Below are 16,300 nucleotides of genomic sequence, written 5' to 3' on the forward strand. Positions count from 1 at the left end.
TTAAATTCGTAACATCTATATTAACTTTCCTGTATGAATCCATCCACAGCTATTTGCTTTTTTAAATAATCATTCTACTGGAGAGGGATGATAATAAATTCATTTAATATAGTTACTTCATTTTCTATTTCTACTTGCAGGGTCACCGAGCTGAAACAATATGCTGATGGTTCCGATCGATCAAAATTACCATTTTACAGAGATTTGACTTCAATTTAATTTTTGTCAAGTTGGTAACATGGTGACCTACATGGGGTAATAAAACAATTTTAGTCCTGGCTTTTGTGGAGTAGTTTCAAAATCAAGATGTGTTGGCATTTTATTTTTTTTATCTTTTGGTACTAGCATACATGACCATATATATATATATATATATATATAAAGAGATGTGTGGGGCGCAGGTTCAGATGAGAAAGGCAAAGGCGTGGAGTTTTAAAGATGTTCGATTCTTTAGAAATCCTGGCGACTGACTTCCAAATTTGTGCATCACTAGTTGTGTAACCAGAAGAAGATGGGCATTGGATTTCTCATCTACTTACGTGGAGGCTTCTTTTTTAACTTGCACATCTGATAAGGGATGTACTGACTGGCTACTTTTTTTCTCTTCAATTCTGCCCTTGAACCAAGATCAAAGAAAGTCGTAGAAAAAAATATAAGGTACTGAAACAGGGACACAGGGGCCTTATGCTTCTTGAGATCTGATAATTTGAAGAAAATTTTCTTGGGAAGAAAAAAAAAAAAAAAAACATTGTAAAAATGGAAATAATAAGTTTGTGGCTTTCTTAAAACCTTCTTGGTTTTGAGTTTGTACAGTTACCAATCATCACAAAATTCTCCTCTCTTCATTTGTACTAGATATTGAAAAAAGAAAACACACACACGCACACTATAGTGACTAAAAATAAAGTATATCTGCAAGCCATGTGCTCCAAAGACAGTCACCAATCCAAGAGCTATTATCTAAAGAGCCTGGTCATCCTTTATTTCATTTCCAAAGTCGCTAGTCCATCTAATATCACCACCTTTGTTGACTCAAAAGAAGACATGCATACTAAAAGTACTTCATTTTAGGCAGACTAAAACCTTAACAAAAGATAATTCGTACTAGATAGTATTAAGCATTGTTGTTTATGTCATAATTTTCAACTATATCCATCCAAGTGTCAGAAGAAAGTTTGTCTGGCACTTCTTTTTGTTTATAGTAGTTACAGCCTCTTCCAGCATCCACCCAAAAGGCTAAGGGGCATATAGAAGACTCCATTAGTCATTTAGAATATTATGATTACCTTTGGTCTCTTTTGTGCCATGTTATCTATTCCAATTATTAACAAAGGAAAGTTGCTTGGTGAAGGGTATCCTTTTATTGTATTAATTTATGGTGATACAGCAGAGGGGCTATATTGTTAGTTGCTCTCTTTTTTTATAGGCATTTGAAGTTGTTGCAGCATCATTTTATTGGGCAAATAGATTTCATTTTGTAAGCATCTCTGAACAATATTGTTCATACACCATACTGGACAGTGGTCACCAAGCCACTTTTTGTGATGTTCCTATCACAATAGTTGCTAGCTTGTTTAAAATGTGGCATCCATTATAAGAAGAGATTGCAATAATAGAGGTTGAGATATTTTTGATGATAATGATGATGATAATGAAAAGGACATTGATGAGAGAGATAATATAGAATATATGATGCTCAAGAATAATTGGTGTTCCATCATGTGTTTTTCAAACCAGTTTATACCCAACATATGTGAGCATAAGTGTGTCATTATGAGAATGATGATCTTTCAACCGAGAAATTAAGTTGGTAATGGAAAACGAAGATGATGATGATGAATTTCAAGCCAGACTCCCATCCTAGTTCACACACACACAGAGAGATACAGAGAGAGAGAGAGATGATGATGATTAATAATGTGACGTAGAACATGAAACATGTTGCATCCCTACATCCTTATGTGCGTGTGTAAACATGTGCGAATGTGTTTCTCTAATCATCCATAGATGCAAGACATTTTTTAATTCAGGCTAGATAGATTGCTTTGATAGCACAGAACTAAACAGGCACGCAAGTGTATTTGCATGGTAATGATGATGAGTCAGGGATACACATAACAACTATTAACTTAGATAAGCTTAGCACAAGACAGGTGGTAATTTTCATACTAGATAAACTGACAGAGGAATATCACCAGTTCTTAAGGAATCTGGGTCCCCTGACCTGTTATAGTTAACCATAATCACCAGATAATATACTTGCCTACTAAAATAAAGCACATCATACTCAGTACAAGTATGAGATCTACTCAAGCCATTTGCACAAAACTACAGAAGACACCAACAACCTTTGGAGCTGCCTTTTTATTTTTTTAAAGTACTTTAGGGCTACCTATTAAGCTAAGAAGGATCAGCTTTCCCATCACTTTGCCACAAGTCACTAATCCAGCAAAGATGCAGCCTTTGTTGACTCAAAGGAAAAGCATACACACAAAAGATGCTTGAATCAAGGCGGTGTTAAGCACACAAAAAAAGAAGAGAGAGAAAAAAAAAGAGAAGATAAACTGAAGAAGAGCAATGGTGAGTGTGGGCATCTCCATTACCATGTCAAACTCTGACCATCCAAATGTTTAAGTGCAATTCAGCTTCTCCTCCTATATCCTGCCCCTTCTCCAAGCACCTGTAAGAAAAACATAAACAATGTCTTTAATTAATTCCTAGTGATATGGTTTCTTTTAGTCAATAATGCTATGCTATCGGTTTCCAGACTTAGAAACCAAAATTCTTGGGAATTACATTTTCATGGGTATATCTTATTTGTTTAATCAGAAGATCATCAATTATGCGCCTTATATCTCTCTTATTATAAATGGAGGCTGTTGAAACACAAGTGGTGGTCTGTTATGATGTCTCTTTTTCCTATTATCTTGCAGTTGTTGGCACTTTATCCTAACAGCTAAAAGAATTGATTCTTATAGCTTTTGGGTCTATCCTTAGTTGTTAGCCAAGCTCCAAAATAAGTAAATGAGCTGATATGTAGTTTCACAAATGTTCTTGTGTTAAGAAGTTCCATCACAGTGGCCATTAGTTGCTTTATATCTTACAGTCGAGATGTTCTATCATGGTGGGCTGAGGTTTTTTTCGAATGATGCAAATGCAGCAGCCACCACAAGAATGTACAAGAATACAAATTCTGGTCTTTTCACAAAATGGAGATCAAAGTCGCCATGATTTGACCGATGATATGAAATGATACAAACGAAAAATGGAAAAGAAGATCAAAAGAAGCAAAGCTGCAAACCTGGAGATTCCAGTCTTTTTGACAATGATTATAAGGATAAGCATTTGATGGCATTAATTAGATCCACTGAGTTGAAAGATAACAATTCGTAGATCACCATGTTCAAATTTCTAAAATAAGTTGAACTCAAGCAACAAGAAAAAGGTATTGATATTTACCATTCATAGATAGAATGAGAATAACAAGGATGATGATGATGATGGAAGGAGCAAAGCTGGCACAAGATTGTGTTCATGCAGCTGAGGTACTCATGGAAATTCAAATACCTAAATTTTCAGAACAGAAACCTGCAATGTTTCAGAATATGAACAATTGCTTTTCATGATGGAAGTGCACAAGAGTCCAATGGTCAAGGAAAATTGAGGGGGATATTGTTTTTTAAAACAACTGAGACAATAGTTTAAAATCAAATAAATATAATAGGGACAAAAAATAGTTTTTTCAGTATTACACATCTAATCATATTTACCAGCAAAGAGGATAAATATCTGGTCATTAGCATTATAACTTGCAGTAGGGAGTAGAATGATTTATATCATGTGTTTATCCCCTTTAGATCATATATGTTTTTCTTTACCCCCTACCTGAAGTCCTACCAAAAATGGATTCAGATTAGATTGATCATAAAACATTAAATTTTAGATGTTTTAAAGATGCAACTAGTACCTTCGAGCCTGCCAACCCATCCTAGGTATGCCAATCTCGTCTGAATTCAAATGAGTGGAAAAGACAAGAAGAGAGAATCGGAGCAAAATCTTATGGACAATCAACTTTGTCAAACTGCAACAAGCATGAGTTGTGGCAGACCGCTTAGAGAATGCCAGATACTGTACATACGAAACAATAAATTAACAATCAAATTTGATTTTCATGTGAAAATCCTATTACTGTTAAGTATAATGCAAGCTTACATGCTCTCCTATGGCAGGAGCAACTACATTTTGGTAATAACTAGAACTCAGAACTAAGAGAAGATCTTGGAGACATTATTCGAATGTCTAAACTGCCAAATCTTTCATATGGAATAGTTGAGATCATGCAGGTTCATAACTCATCGCAGAGTAACTGGATATTGATGGATCAGGAGTAGATGAAGAGCAACATATTAGAATGGGAAGCATGGCAGAATATAGTAGCAAAAATCAGTGTGAGCGGTAGGTCAATTTAGTTCCATTAGTGAATTGATATGGCAGATTTCTAGTCCCAAGGAAGAGACTACAAGCAGCAAAACCCAAGATATGTGCAATAGTAGGGGGCAGATGAAATGGTAGCTTATGGGATGGCTTTGAATATGGATTCTGCCAAGGGAATGGTCTCAAGAAATAATTTAACTCCCATATTATTGGAAATGAAGTTTTTGAGGATATCCCTAAAGATCCAGTAGAGATGGTTAAATGGTCTAAAAGCTTCTTGGTCTCCAAAACATGTGACTCCATGAATGAGGTTCTTTCATCAGGACAGGCCATAGATGTTGATGCCTGTGTGTAGAAGAAAAGGGCCACATTGGCAGAGTAACAAATAAGGTCACATACATTGTAGTCTAGCTACCTCCAGGATCATAAAAAAATTGTAACATGCTTGCCTCTCAGGCTAGCTGATCAAGGAGAAGCGAAAAAAATACAAAGGTAACCATCATATGAGCTAACGATGCCATTTGTATGACTATTAAGCTAGAAACTAGATTGTCCCAGCATGAGCTGAATATTAATACTCATTATGTCATCGGAAAGAACTTGAGGGACTGCGTCTCGTGCCAACAGTCAATTGAAACTGTAGACCATTTGTTCTCAGATTGTTCTTTCTTTATAACCATTTGGAGTGCATGCTGTAACGCATTTGGGGTTCTACAATCTCATGGTACGTGCGAAGGGCTTTGTATGGAATGGACAAGTTAAAACTTCTCCAAATCCACTTGGCCAATGATACTAATGCTTATTGGAGCTATCACCTGGAGCAGCTGGAAAGAGAGGAATGCTACAATCTTCCTGGGCAAACGAGCTTCTCTTCACTCCGTTGCACATGAAGCATCCTCCTTTTCAACCTATGGTCCACTTTATGTGATGGAAATGCACTGCTGGAGCATAGAAAAAACTGGCACAAAGTCAAAACTGTATCTGCTCTACCTCATGACCTCTGAACTTCAGCCGTGTCACACTCAGACAATTTGTGGTTGTTACTTATACGGGTTGGATGGCAGTCAGATCACACAGGCCTCTTACCAACCATTCGCAAATCAGCAGCTCTTTTGTCTTAATTTCTGTAACATCTGAATGTTGAATTCAGTGGATTTTGAGATCAACTCTGTTGCCTCCTGTGGAACCCTATGTTTTCTCCCTAGGAGGATTCTGATCTCCATTTTCAGTTACTCTTTTTTACTGCTTTTTCTCTCCTCTTTGTACCTTGTAAATATTTCTAACACTTAATAAAGCTGGGTGGCCTACAGCCTCCCATATTCATCAAAAAAAAGAAACTAGACTGTGCCATTAACTGTCCCATTAAGTGAGACCAACCACCCACTGCTGAACTGATTTTGATCCTGCCTGAACAGAAAACGTGCCTGTAAAGAATGACCTTGCTTGGCAGCATGAGGCCTCAGTTTTACAACAGATTTGCCATTCAAAAAGAAATTTTTGACTAATCTCACTTCACCACATGATAGAGTTTCTCTACCACATAGTAAGTGTTTCTCTATGCATATGAAAGGGATGAGAACAGGTATTCCATTGTTTAGGAAAATCTCTCTCTTTCAATTAGTGAACTTGAAGTACAAAATAATTGGCATTTCAATATAAAAATATAATAAATGATGATTATTATAAATTATCGACATGATGAAAGTAATTTGGTATAAAGGTCATTGATAGACAGAAGGAAAGAATGATGGGCAATGGACAATTGGGTCTCAGTTCTCACCATTAGAGAAGATTGTAATAGTGTCTTGAACCATGAAATCTATTTCCTCCTAGTCTGTCCTGCAATAGTGTCTGGAACCATTTAATCTATTTCCTCCTAGTCTTTCTACACTGAAAAAACATAAGAGCCTTTTCAGGAACAAATTTTGAACAGTTCAAACTTCAAAATTTGAATATTGGCTGTGCTTTGTCTATTCTAGGCTTTTGGTTTGTCTATGAAATCAGTGAATGAGCAAAAGCAAAGATATCAGTAAACAAGCAAGGAATGGACATGAAAGATCAGACCTCAAATACTGGTTTGAGTTTACATTACTATTCTAAGGAATTGATTGGCCCTCACAACTTTCTAATTGATTTGTTAGGCAGCATACCTCCTACTAATCTAAGATATGAAAAGATTTGATAAAGGAATAAAACATCAAACTACTAAAATACCCACTTAAATTTTAAGCTAACAAATTTTCACAAATGGGGCAAACTCCCCTACCCACTCCTGCTTGAAACAAGTTTGGCTGCATCACCATATATAGCTATCTAACTGCAGACAGAAACAAGTGACTTAGGATCATAGACTTCACTGCGAATCAATTTGCTTCCTGCTATTTCCCTTCATGTTCATATAACCATCAGTTAATAAGCTTAGCTTCCTCCTCATCTCATCGTAGCCTTTTGTCAACTCAAGAGAGTCATAGATTCTAAGGGACTAGTTGAGGCGATGCTGAACTTTAATTAAATGAAAGTGAAAACTTGAACTCTGACCATCCAAGTGTCAGGGCCTCATATTCCTATTTTTATGTACTGGACCCCTTTGCGGCACCTATAAGAAAGGCTAATGGTAGATGACTCCCTCATTCGCCTCTTGATAATATGAAAACAGGATTACCTTTGGCCTGTCATTCCATGTCATCACTGTCCGACTTTAGGAACCTAAATTATTCAAATGGGGTCTCTTCTAATTTAAGGAACCATGAAGTGGCTCTGTTTCATGGACAAGATAGCAAACCATCAGAACGGGTCATTCTGGTTTCATATGAGAGGAAGTAAGAGGAGAATGGGGGGGGGGGGGGGCGGGGGGAAGAGGAATTCACCTGAAAAAAAAGAGGGGACAAGAATGAATACAACACTTATAAGCACTAAATGGACATGATAAGTGGAGGTAATGGAAGGACAAAAATGGCATCTAAATATATACATGAGTATCAGACAGCACTCAGAAAAATTCCCTTGAATATTTAAAAAGAGCTAGAAATTTACCTTCAAAAAGATATTGAAGATTTTCTTGGAGCCCTGCACCATAAAATGCCAATCCAACTGCGTATATGTTGTAGACATAGATCATGAAACATATCCTAAAAGCAACGAAATAACAGGACAACAGGCACATAACGAGAAAAAACCGCAACTACGAAATATTGTTTTCTCGAACAACTGACACCACAAAATTGAATCTAATTAATTCAAAAAAATTCGAAGTAGAATATTACTTAGAGAGCATCACTTGATCATCTGCAATAACCAAGAAAAAGAATGCCTCACAAGAGACACCACCAATGCAAGTCCCAGGCCCAGACAAAAGCAGTGTAGGGTTGAGGTTAGGTTGACAGACATTTATGAAAGAAGATCAACAAATGAAATTTAGGGTGTGTCTGGTCTTGTTTTTAAAAAGTACTTTTTGCAGGAAAAAAACACTTTCAAAAAAAAATTAGTTGGTAACATTATACGAAAAGTGCTTCTACAAGAAGAAAAGATTAAAAGAAAACATGTTGAGAAGAAGCTAGAAAACATAGCTTCTGGCTTCTCTCCTCTTTTTATAAAGCAGAAGCAGCACTAAACACGCCATTAGTCCAAATAATTGAGGCGATGATTGTTGATATTGGTTATGTGCTCTTTGAGAGTTTAATCATATAGAATGTGCCATGTATTGACTCTAAATGCTTTTTAATTTAGTTTTCTCCCTTAACCCTCTTGAAGCAACAAACATGGACACTGATATCATAGATCAAGTTTGACCATCTAAGGGCAACAACCCTTCTATTTACGGACTTCATCACAAAAATCCAATTTTTTGTGGATCTTATGAAGCATCTAAAATAGTTAAGTAGAAGATAAAGAGATGCATGAGTACATAAATATATGATTAGATTGACTAACGTGTCACATGAAATCATTTCTATGATAGGTGGGATCTCCTAGGAGAAATCATGTATTGCAAGTGGCTGAAATATTATTCAACCAGTAGTGTTAATGCAGTGTGTTAACTTTGCTAGGTCTTGTAAAAACAGAATAAGAGGAAGATGAGAGATAAACAAAAACATAAGCAATTATGATCTAATCTGAAAGATTATGGGTATGTACAGCTTTTCCCTTTGTTTTACATCCAGAAGACTACAAGTACATGTAGCAAGTTAAATCTCTATCTGCAAAAGATTGGCTAGTTCCATTTCATAATTCATCAGTAGGTAATTATTGTATAAGCTGCTACTGCTATTTGTACAACAATAAATCTTAAGACTAGCCTAACCTAATAGTAAGCTCAATGCCCAATTAACCCTGTCATTGTGCTGGTCTCGGTCCTGCTTAAACAAACTTGCTTGTGCAATAGTGGAATTAAAATGCCGAACAAGATTAGGTCCTATAAAAGTCTGCATTTTCACATGCTAAATTTTTTCTCTGACAAAGATCAGAAAGGAAATCTTATCACTTAAGAAGATGTCTCTGAGCCCAGAATGGAGTAAAACATCTCCTCCAACTCTGCATAAACTAAAACATAAATATTTAACTTTAGGAAGATGAATTTGACAGCTCAACTACATTTCAATTGGTAGTTTGTTCTGAGCCTAGGCTTTTATATTCATATATGCCACTGGTAAATGAAAACATGCATATGAAACTTACAAACAGATAAAAAAAGAGATGGGATAGATATCACATGAAATGAGAGACAACTTGGTTTCCTAGATTGAACTTAATGTTCCTTGATTTGAAGCACTGTACACAGATAACATTAATAACTTTGTACACAGGCTTTCTACAAAAGTTTGGCTAACAAACATGTCATTTTCCAAATAAATTTCCAAACCTTGGATTCTCATGAATGTGCAGTACAACAAGAAAAAAGAAGGGACTCACAAAAGAACAATAAACCATGAACAGGGACAAGGATTAATTTGGTTTGGTCAAAACCAAGTTTTATAACATCCATGGGGGAACAATACAAAGGTAGTTTCTCTTACCACAAGAAGGGATGACTGAGATACAAGGGAGATATCACCTCAACATCTGAACATGACAGTGCAACTGCATACTATTCTTTGTGGCTCCAACACTGAGAAAAATAATACACAAGACAGTCCACAAGGATGACAAACCTTCTTGAATAAGTTCTCCGATGCTCCAAGAGAAACCTAGAGGATTGGCCACTTCATTTGTCCAGAATCACCCCACCCACCCCCCCCCCCCTCCTCTCTCAATCCCATTTTAGCCTTCTCAACTGAAAAAGCCAGCAGGTCATGACAGCCCTTAGATCAACCCTGATTCAACATCTCAAAATGACAAGAGAAAGTGATTTCATTTGATAAGAATAGGGGCTTTTGGCTTCACCATCTCTACATGGGTTATATGGCCTAACTCAACATTAAACTTGGCAAGATTTGAAAATGTAAATGATATATCATAATGCACAAAAGCATGAAAGAAGTTTCTCCCCCCATAACAGAAAACATTAATTGCCCCATGATTTCCTTTATGAAATATTAGCATTCGATATTCCAAGGCCTAGATATTTTTGCCTCTACAAATCCTGCAAAGGAACAAGGTTTTGTACAAATCTAAACAATTTAAGTTCTATGGTTAACCATCTTCACAAAATGAGCAATCGAATAGCTTCCTCTTCCTGCCATTACATTGTATAGCTCTTCCAATCATGGATGGTATAACTTAGGATCCACAATTTCACAAAATATGTACATTACCCTTTCTCCTTTTGAATGGTTCCCTCCCTTAACAAAAATATAGACCTCATGGTCACTAAAAGTAAAAATCACATGGCATGCAAACCTCTTCAAAAGACACCCTCAACAGCCCTGCAGCTATCCATTGAAAAGGTTGGCTTTCCTTTTTCTCTTTCTCAGACCCACTGGTCCAGTTATAAACCATCCTTTCTGACTCCAACAGTTAGTGCACCAGGACTTGTTTTGCTATAAATCTATGATTTTCATAGATGCATGCTGAATAAGAGATAGGTGAAACATAATGATTATTGTTTCCATCAGCTGATTATGCCCTGTCCATCCCATTGCCAAAGACAAGTTTCATCTGCCATTTCTGTCTAGTAACCTTTCAAGTACCCACAAGATAGGCTGAGAAATAAAATGTATGCATCACTTCTCTTTTGGTTATTTGATAACTTTGTTTCCTTTTGGCCTGTTATCTATGGTTAGAAGGCAGTGTTATCAGGGTTCTTGTTTGCAATTCCCTTGCTATGAGCAAAAGGGCTCTCAAATCTTATGAAACAAGTGGGTCTTTAGGAAGTTTTCCTTTATAATGAGCGTTGTATTATCCTGAAGATGTTGAAACTTCACTTCATTAGCCCAAAAAATTCTGAGTGTTCATCTCCATATAATGTTACTTAGCTTTGACAGGACCTAGCAATGATAGTTGATATCACATTGCCATTCATATAAGTCCAGGTTGCAATGTTTATTTAGTTGGTTAATAGAAATGTTGCAACTATAAGGAGAAAAAGATATAGATATATATACCAACCAGTCCAAGACAATATAGAAAATGACCATGGAATTAGCAAGATATGTAATGCTGAAACTGAATTGAAAAAAGAGCCAAAGGTTAATTCTCTTTGATGTCTGGGAGCAAAAGAAGAGTCCAAGACTCTAAGCCATCAGGAAGAAATAATCTTTCTTGTTTTGTAGGAATTGATAAGAACTGATAAAAAGAGTCCAAATGCCCTCTGGAGTAATTGAGAGGAAACAAGGAATGAGGATAATAGAACATGGAGAACAGCAACAATATGTACCTCATGCATGTTGAGATGAGAAAATAATATGCTAATCTGGTTCCATAAATACAACAGAAACTAAAAACAAAATACTTTTACGAGAAATTGTGGTGGGGCAATGTACATCACTCCAAGTATGCAAACCACATCATCTCATAGATTTTTCAGCCATGAACCATAAGAACCACCCCATCTTGATGAACATAGGCAGATACAGCAGATCATTATCCCATTCAACCAGTTTTTCTGTGGCACCATTAGCCTGGTGCAAAACACAACTAATGCATGTAATTTTAGATGTTAAAGCAGTCATTACAATGCCTATAACTTGTAAGTCAGTGTGCTGCTTTGTGTGTGGCACAAGATGCCTTATCACAATGATTAGAAGGAGATGCATCATAATGTTTGACACTGATACACTTTAAACTACAAATAAGGTACCTACTAGGGGAAGAGCATATTAGGAGCCTTTTCCAACAGTGATGATAAAAATGAGGATTACACCAAAAAAAGATGATAAAAATGAGGATTATTAACATGGAGAGAGAAAAAAAACAAAACTTGAAAAGAGAGAAAAAAAAGATATTGTCATCAAGTTTGTCTCTAGGACATACCACATTAACTACATAACCAAAAAGCCAGGTGTATGCATCTAATGACAATTTAATCAGAGAACAAGAGGCTAACAAGGATGATGACAGGTTATGATTTACAACATAAGTATAAAATAAGTAATGACTAATTCAAGTGAAGTTCGCTTCATTTCCACACAAGAAATTTCTTGAACATTTCAACAATCAGGAAGAAGTAGATAAATAAGATTTTTCTGGGTAGCACCTTGGCAACACTAATTTAACCACATTATATGAACTACAGAAATATCTTCTAATACTATGATAACGGTGTGGAGACGGGAGTGATATATCAAAAATGCAAATGAAGATACCATTTCCTAAGTAATCAATACGAATATTGGGAAGCATGCCAACATCATTAGATGGCTGAATGTGAAGAAGCATAATTTATTTTTTTTGCAAAAGTCACCCAATAATATTAGAGCCAGGTCGAATTCAATGAATTATGCAAACACAAATGCACCTTTTCTTACTGGGTTTCTGATACCCATGCTGTAAAGCTACTAATGTTAGTTAACAAAACTAGAAATTCATGCCTACCAAAATGGCACGAAAATAAAGTAGACATTTCTATTATTATTGTGTTTTATTGAGAAGCAAAATGAGCACAACTTAAGGCAAAGAGCTTTGAGTTAATAGAATCATAAATTTGATACAATTCATAGGACAAACTTGTCCTTCTGCAGAATTGCAGTATTTTACATGATGTATGGAAGATGAAGATAATGTTTGACAACAGATAATGTAAAAGTAGGAAAAATCTGTGCATAAAACAGATGACAACAATCACATAGAACTAATGCTAGAAGTAGTAGTTGAGACATGCAAAGAAATACATTATTCAACTCATCTTTAAATACCAGCTACAGATAACTAACAAGAACAGTTCTGGGCAAGCCCATAAGCATTTGTCTAAGTCCCTGAAAAATAAAAATGGATGCTGCTTCTTAAGAAGTATGTTGTCATTGAAGAAATGAAGAAATGGCCATCCATGGGATTAGCTAGCAAAAAAGTTGACACATGAATATGGCATCACAAGATTCAAGTCATGAAATCTGATATATGATGTAATGATGTGATATGAAATCTGGCTTGTAGCTGATGCATCAATTTGGTTGTGTTGAGGTTGTTGCAAAAGTTTGCTCGAGAAGTCACAAGGCAGATGAAATGGAACCAAGAGCAAAGCTAAAGAAGTGTCCAACAGAATGTGCCACATTCGAGGCACCAGAAAGACAAAATAGAATTCAAGCATGAAGTAATAAAAGAGATCAAGATTAAATATTTCAAGAAAACCTTACCTTTGAGACATCTGCAATTGCAATATGGCGGTTGCAGATATTTTGCTGCAAAAATATGACAAATATTAACTAATCTGGATAGGAGATGAAGAATATTATTAGTCCTCATGCATGAGGACTCGTATCCAGCAAACCACAATGCTGTACCAATCACACGGGATCTCTCTAATACAAGAAAGTGTATCTCCAAGCAATTAGTTGAAGAGCAGAAGCATCAAGAGCAGGCATATCATTTTATAGACCCAGAAAGTAAGAACTACTGTGAAACCTTGTCAGCATGGTCATGCAAGAGGAAGGCACGGATATAGCGATGTATGTGAACATGTAACCTTTGAACTAAATGGCTTTCTTATAGAAATTAAGTCACTAGGAGTAATCATGATATGCCTGAATACTTCACAGATAGAAAATTTCTTTACATGAATATTGGATTAGATTTGGAAAGTCGAGAAACATTACATAACACCATTACTATGATTTATGAGAGGATTTGCGATGGACTATGGTTGTGATTCCTGCGAGGCTGTAACTGAATATATTCTTCATATCCTTCTATTGATACAAAATGTTCAGCACATGACTGGCCTCTCAGACTTGTTCCTTCAACCAAACCTAAGCCAAACCATTCTGAACAAAGAACTTGTGTCTATCATCAGTGTAGCATGCGGGACTCACTACTGCATCTTAAATCATCGTTGCATGTAGATAGCTGCCCAAGGCATCACTTTCCTAAACAAAATTGAGATTTTTTGTATCACCCAACTTAAATTCCATCTGATGACTAAAACATTAGATTAGAACCCAAGATCTAACCACAAAATATACTAAAGAATAAAATTTCTCTTGGGCAAAAAAATATCACTTTTTTTAATGAGACACTCAAATGAAAAGGGACAAGAAAAAGAAAGAAAAGAGTCATTGGATGCAAATTAATGTGAGAAAGAACACATATTGTACAAAATGAAACATGCTCCACTGAAAAGCCATTCTGGCATGAATCCACGACGCACTCCCGTGAACCCAAAAACTTCCATCCATCCTCCCTTCGGAAGCAAACCCATGGCGACGATGCCTTGAAGAGAGCTCTTCGCCGACCCATTCAGCAGCGTCCGAGACTAATTAGTGTACCGAGTAGAGATAGGCTTCGGATCAAATTTAGGTTTCATGAGCGAAAGGTATTTGAGACGCGGGTCTCGGATCAAGGAGAGCTAGGATTGAGATCGGTTTACCTGTTCCACCGTAGAGGCTGAGATGTAACTGTTGGAAATGGCTCCGGAATTGGAGTAAGCGACGGCCGTCGCCATGCATCCCCCATACTCGACGGATTTGGATTCTTTCAGTTAATGGAAGAGTTATTTCGCAGTCAGTCCATACTCACATCTCCTATTACGTAGCGGGTCCCGGTTGATCAAGTATAGAATAGGCTCCAAAAATAAAATAAAATAAAAACTACAATTCTACATATAAATTATGTCTATGGTTAATGTTCAGAAAAGTTTACCAATAGATCCCTGAAATATAATGCATCAATTTCTAAAAAATTTAATTTACCCGTAACCATCTTAATTTCAGGATAAACTATTACTGTAGATTACATGGAATAATCAGGTAACACAATTTTCTTGAAATATCTATTTTTCTATCAAAATATTTGATGCTTTCATGTTTGGTGAATTAAAGTGGAATTAAATTGTTTGATCGACTGAAAATTGAGATCTTTTATTATATCGAATGCTTCTTTAATCTATAATAAAATTCAGGAAAAGTCGCCAGTCTCACATGAATCTTGCAGATACACAAGTTTATATTGAAAGATAATCAATGGATTCTTGATTTATTAGTATTTATAAGATTATACAAAGAATTCATTCTTGGTTGCAATTTACATATGTTGCATATATAAAAAATTATTAATAGGTCTATGCATTGGGCAAACTTTTATTGGACTCTAAATATTTATATACAGCAAAGGATCCGCAATCTCTGGAGAAAAAAAATACTAATAAATTTATAGGTGAAAAATTTCTATTAAATAGTTTCTATATTACAATACCTATATTCTAAAAATTTTATTTTTTGAAAAATATTAATTAATATTCAACTAAATATATACTTACTTTTCATAGATCTTAATCTACAGTTCTCTATTGCAGTACATTAGACAAATATCAAATTATATTTTTAATTGACACGTATTATCGATCGATTAGTATTCAAAAATCTCATTATATATATATTTTTAAAAAAAGGAGATACTCAGCACTTGGTCCTCATCTGATCATTATTTTATATTTAATTACCATATCATTCGAGATATTATGTTTATCGTATATAATTAGAAAAAATTTTTGAATACATTATGTTTTTTGGCTGGTCTCGCACATATCAGTAATAACTTTATACATTATTATATCTATTTCATATAGTTATACATAAATTTGTTTCATATCAAGGGACGAACATGAAAAAACCATTGAAAATAAGGGTCCAAGTAAAATTTTTAATAGATAAGGATGAAATAAAAATTTATTGTGGGCAAATTTTAATTACCTTTTTTAAAAAAAAAATATGAAAATATATATGTTGGTGCAGAATTCCACCAAAGCCGGAGTTGCTGGAGTCAAGATGATCGTTGCCGCCGTCGGGACCTGCAAGGGAAGTCTAAACTGGAGTTGGGGGTGCTCCGGCAAGACCCTCCGACGCTCAAATTAGTACTCTGCTTCAACAGAAATGAAGTACTCGAGTGAAAATTTTAGCAGAGTTTTGAGATAGAGTTTAGAGCTTAGAGAAGAACGTATCTGGGGATCCCTTTTTATAGATGGAGAGCGTAACTGATTGACAGCGACGTCTGTAACCACCTGGTAGTGGGCTGTTCAGAGCCGTCTGGAGTTTGTTATGGAGAGTAGTGGCGTCAGGGATCGTTCAGGGCCACGTGGAGTTTGTTACGGAGAGTGGAGTGGTGTCCGTTGTCGCGACTTGCCAGAGAGTGGTTGAGCCCGGAGAGTGGAGTGGTGTCCGTTGTCGTGACTTGTCAGAGAGTGGTGGAGCCATGCAGAATCCATTGCAGAGAGTGGAGCAGGGTAGTGGCCACTGTCGTGACTTGCCAGAGAGTTCGGATCTGTCGGTTGGAGCTCGGTTGG

General features: G+C 36.0%; 1 protein-coding gene across 10 annotated transcripts; it reads right to left on the minus strand.

Moving 5' to 3' along the window:
* Nucleotides 1-2,336: 2,336 nt before the first annotated feature.
* Nucleotides 2,337-14,527, minus strand: LOC105046083 (uncharacterized). Of its 10 annotated transcripts, XM_073258362.1 has the most exons (7): nt 14,390-14,515; nt 14,118-14,275; nt 13,161-13,205; nt 7,468-7,524; nt 3,968-4,128; nt 2,604-2,680; nt 2,337-2,461 (listed from the first exon to the last, which is right to left on the minus strand). In XM_073258362.1, the coding sequence occupies exons 1-6, from the start codon at nt 14,466-14,468 to the stop codon at nt 2,608-2,610; spliced, it is 573 nt and encodes a 190-aa protein (XP_073114463.1). In that variant the 5' UTR covers nt 14,469-14,515; the 3' UTR covers nt 2,337-2,461; nt 2,604-2,607. The 10 variants fall into 10 exon arrangements, 8 of the variants coding, with proteins under 8 accessions (XP_073114463.1, XP_073114467.1, XP_073114462.1 ...); XR_012141629.1 differs by having other exon boundaries at nt 2,337-2,680; nt 3,968-4,081; XM_073258366.1 differs by lacking the exon at nt 3,968-4,128.
* Nucleotides 14,528-16,300: the final 1,773 nt, after the last annotated feature.

The sequence above is a fragment of the Elaeis guineensis genome, chromosome 5, assembly GCF_000442705.2.
Source record: "Elaeis guineensis isolate ETL-2024a chromosome 5, EG11, whole genome shotgun sequence".
NCBI classification, from domain to species: Eukaryota; Viridiplantae; Streptophyta; class Magnoliopsida; order Arecales; family Arecaceae; genus Elaeis; species Elaeis guineensis.

What these genes read in the sequence shown, in the direction of transcription:
- LOC105046083 (XM_073258362.1), bottom strand. Translation starts at nt 14,468, where the DNA reads ATGCATGGCGACGGCCGTCGCTTACTCCAATTCCGGAGCCATTTCCAA. An exon ending in AGTGGAGCATGTTTCATTTT is followed by an intron (nt 13,206 to 14,117) that starts GTACAATATGTG and finishes ATATTTTTGCAG; the next exon opens with CAAAATATCTGCAACCGCCA. An exon ending in CAATTGCAGATGTCTCAAAG is followed by an intron (nt 7,525 to 13,160) that starts GTAAGGTTTTCT and finishes ACATATACGCAG; the next exon opens with TTGGATTGGCATTTTATGGT.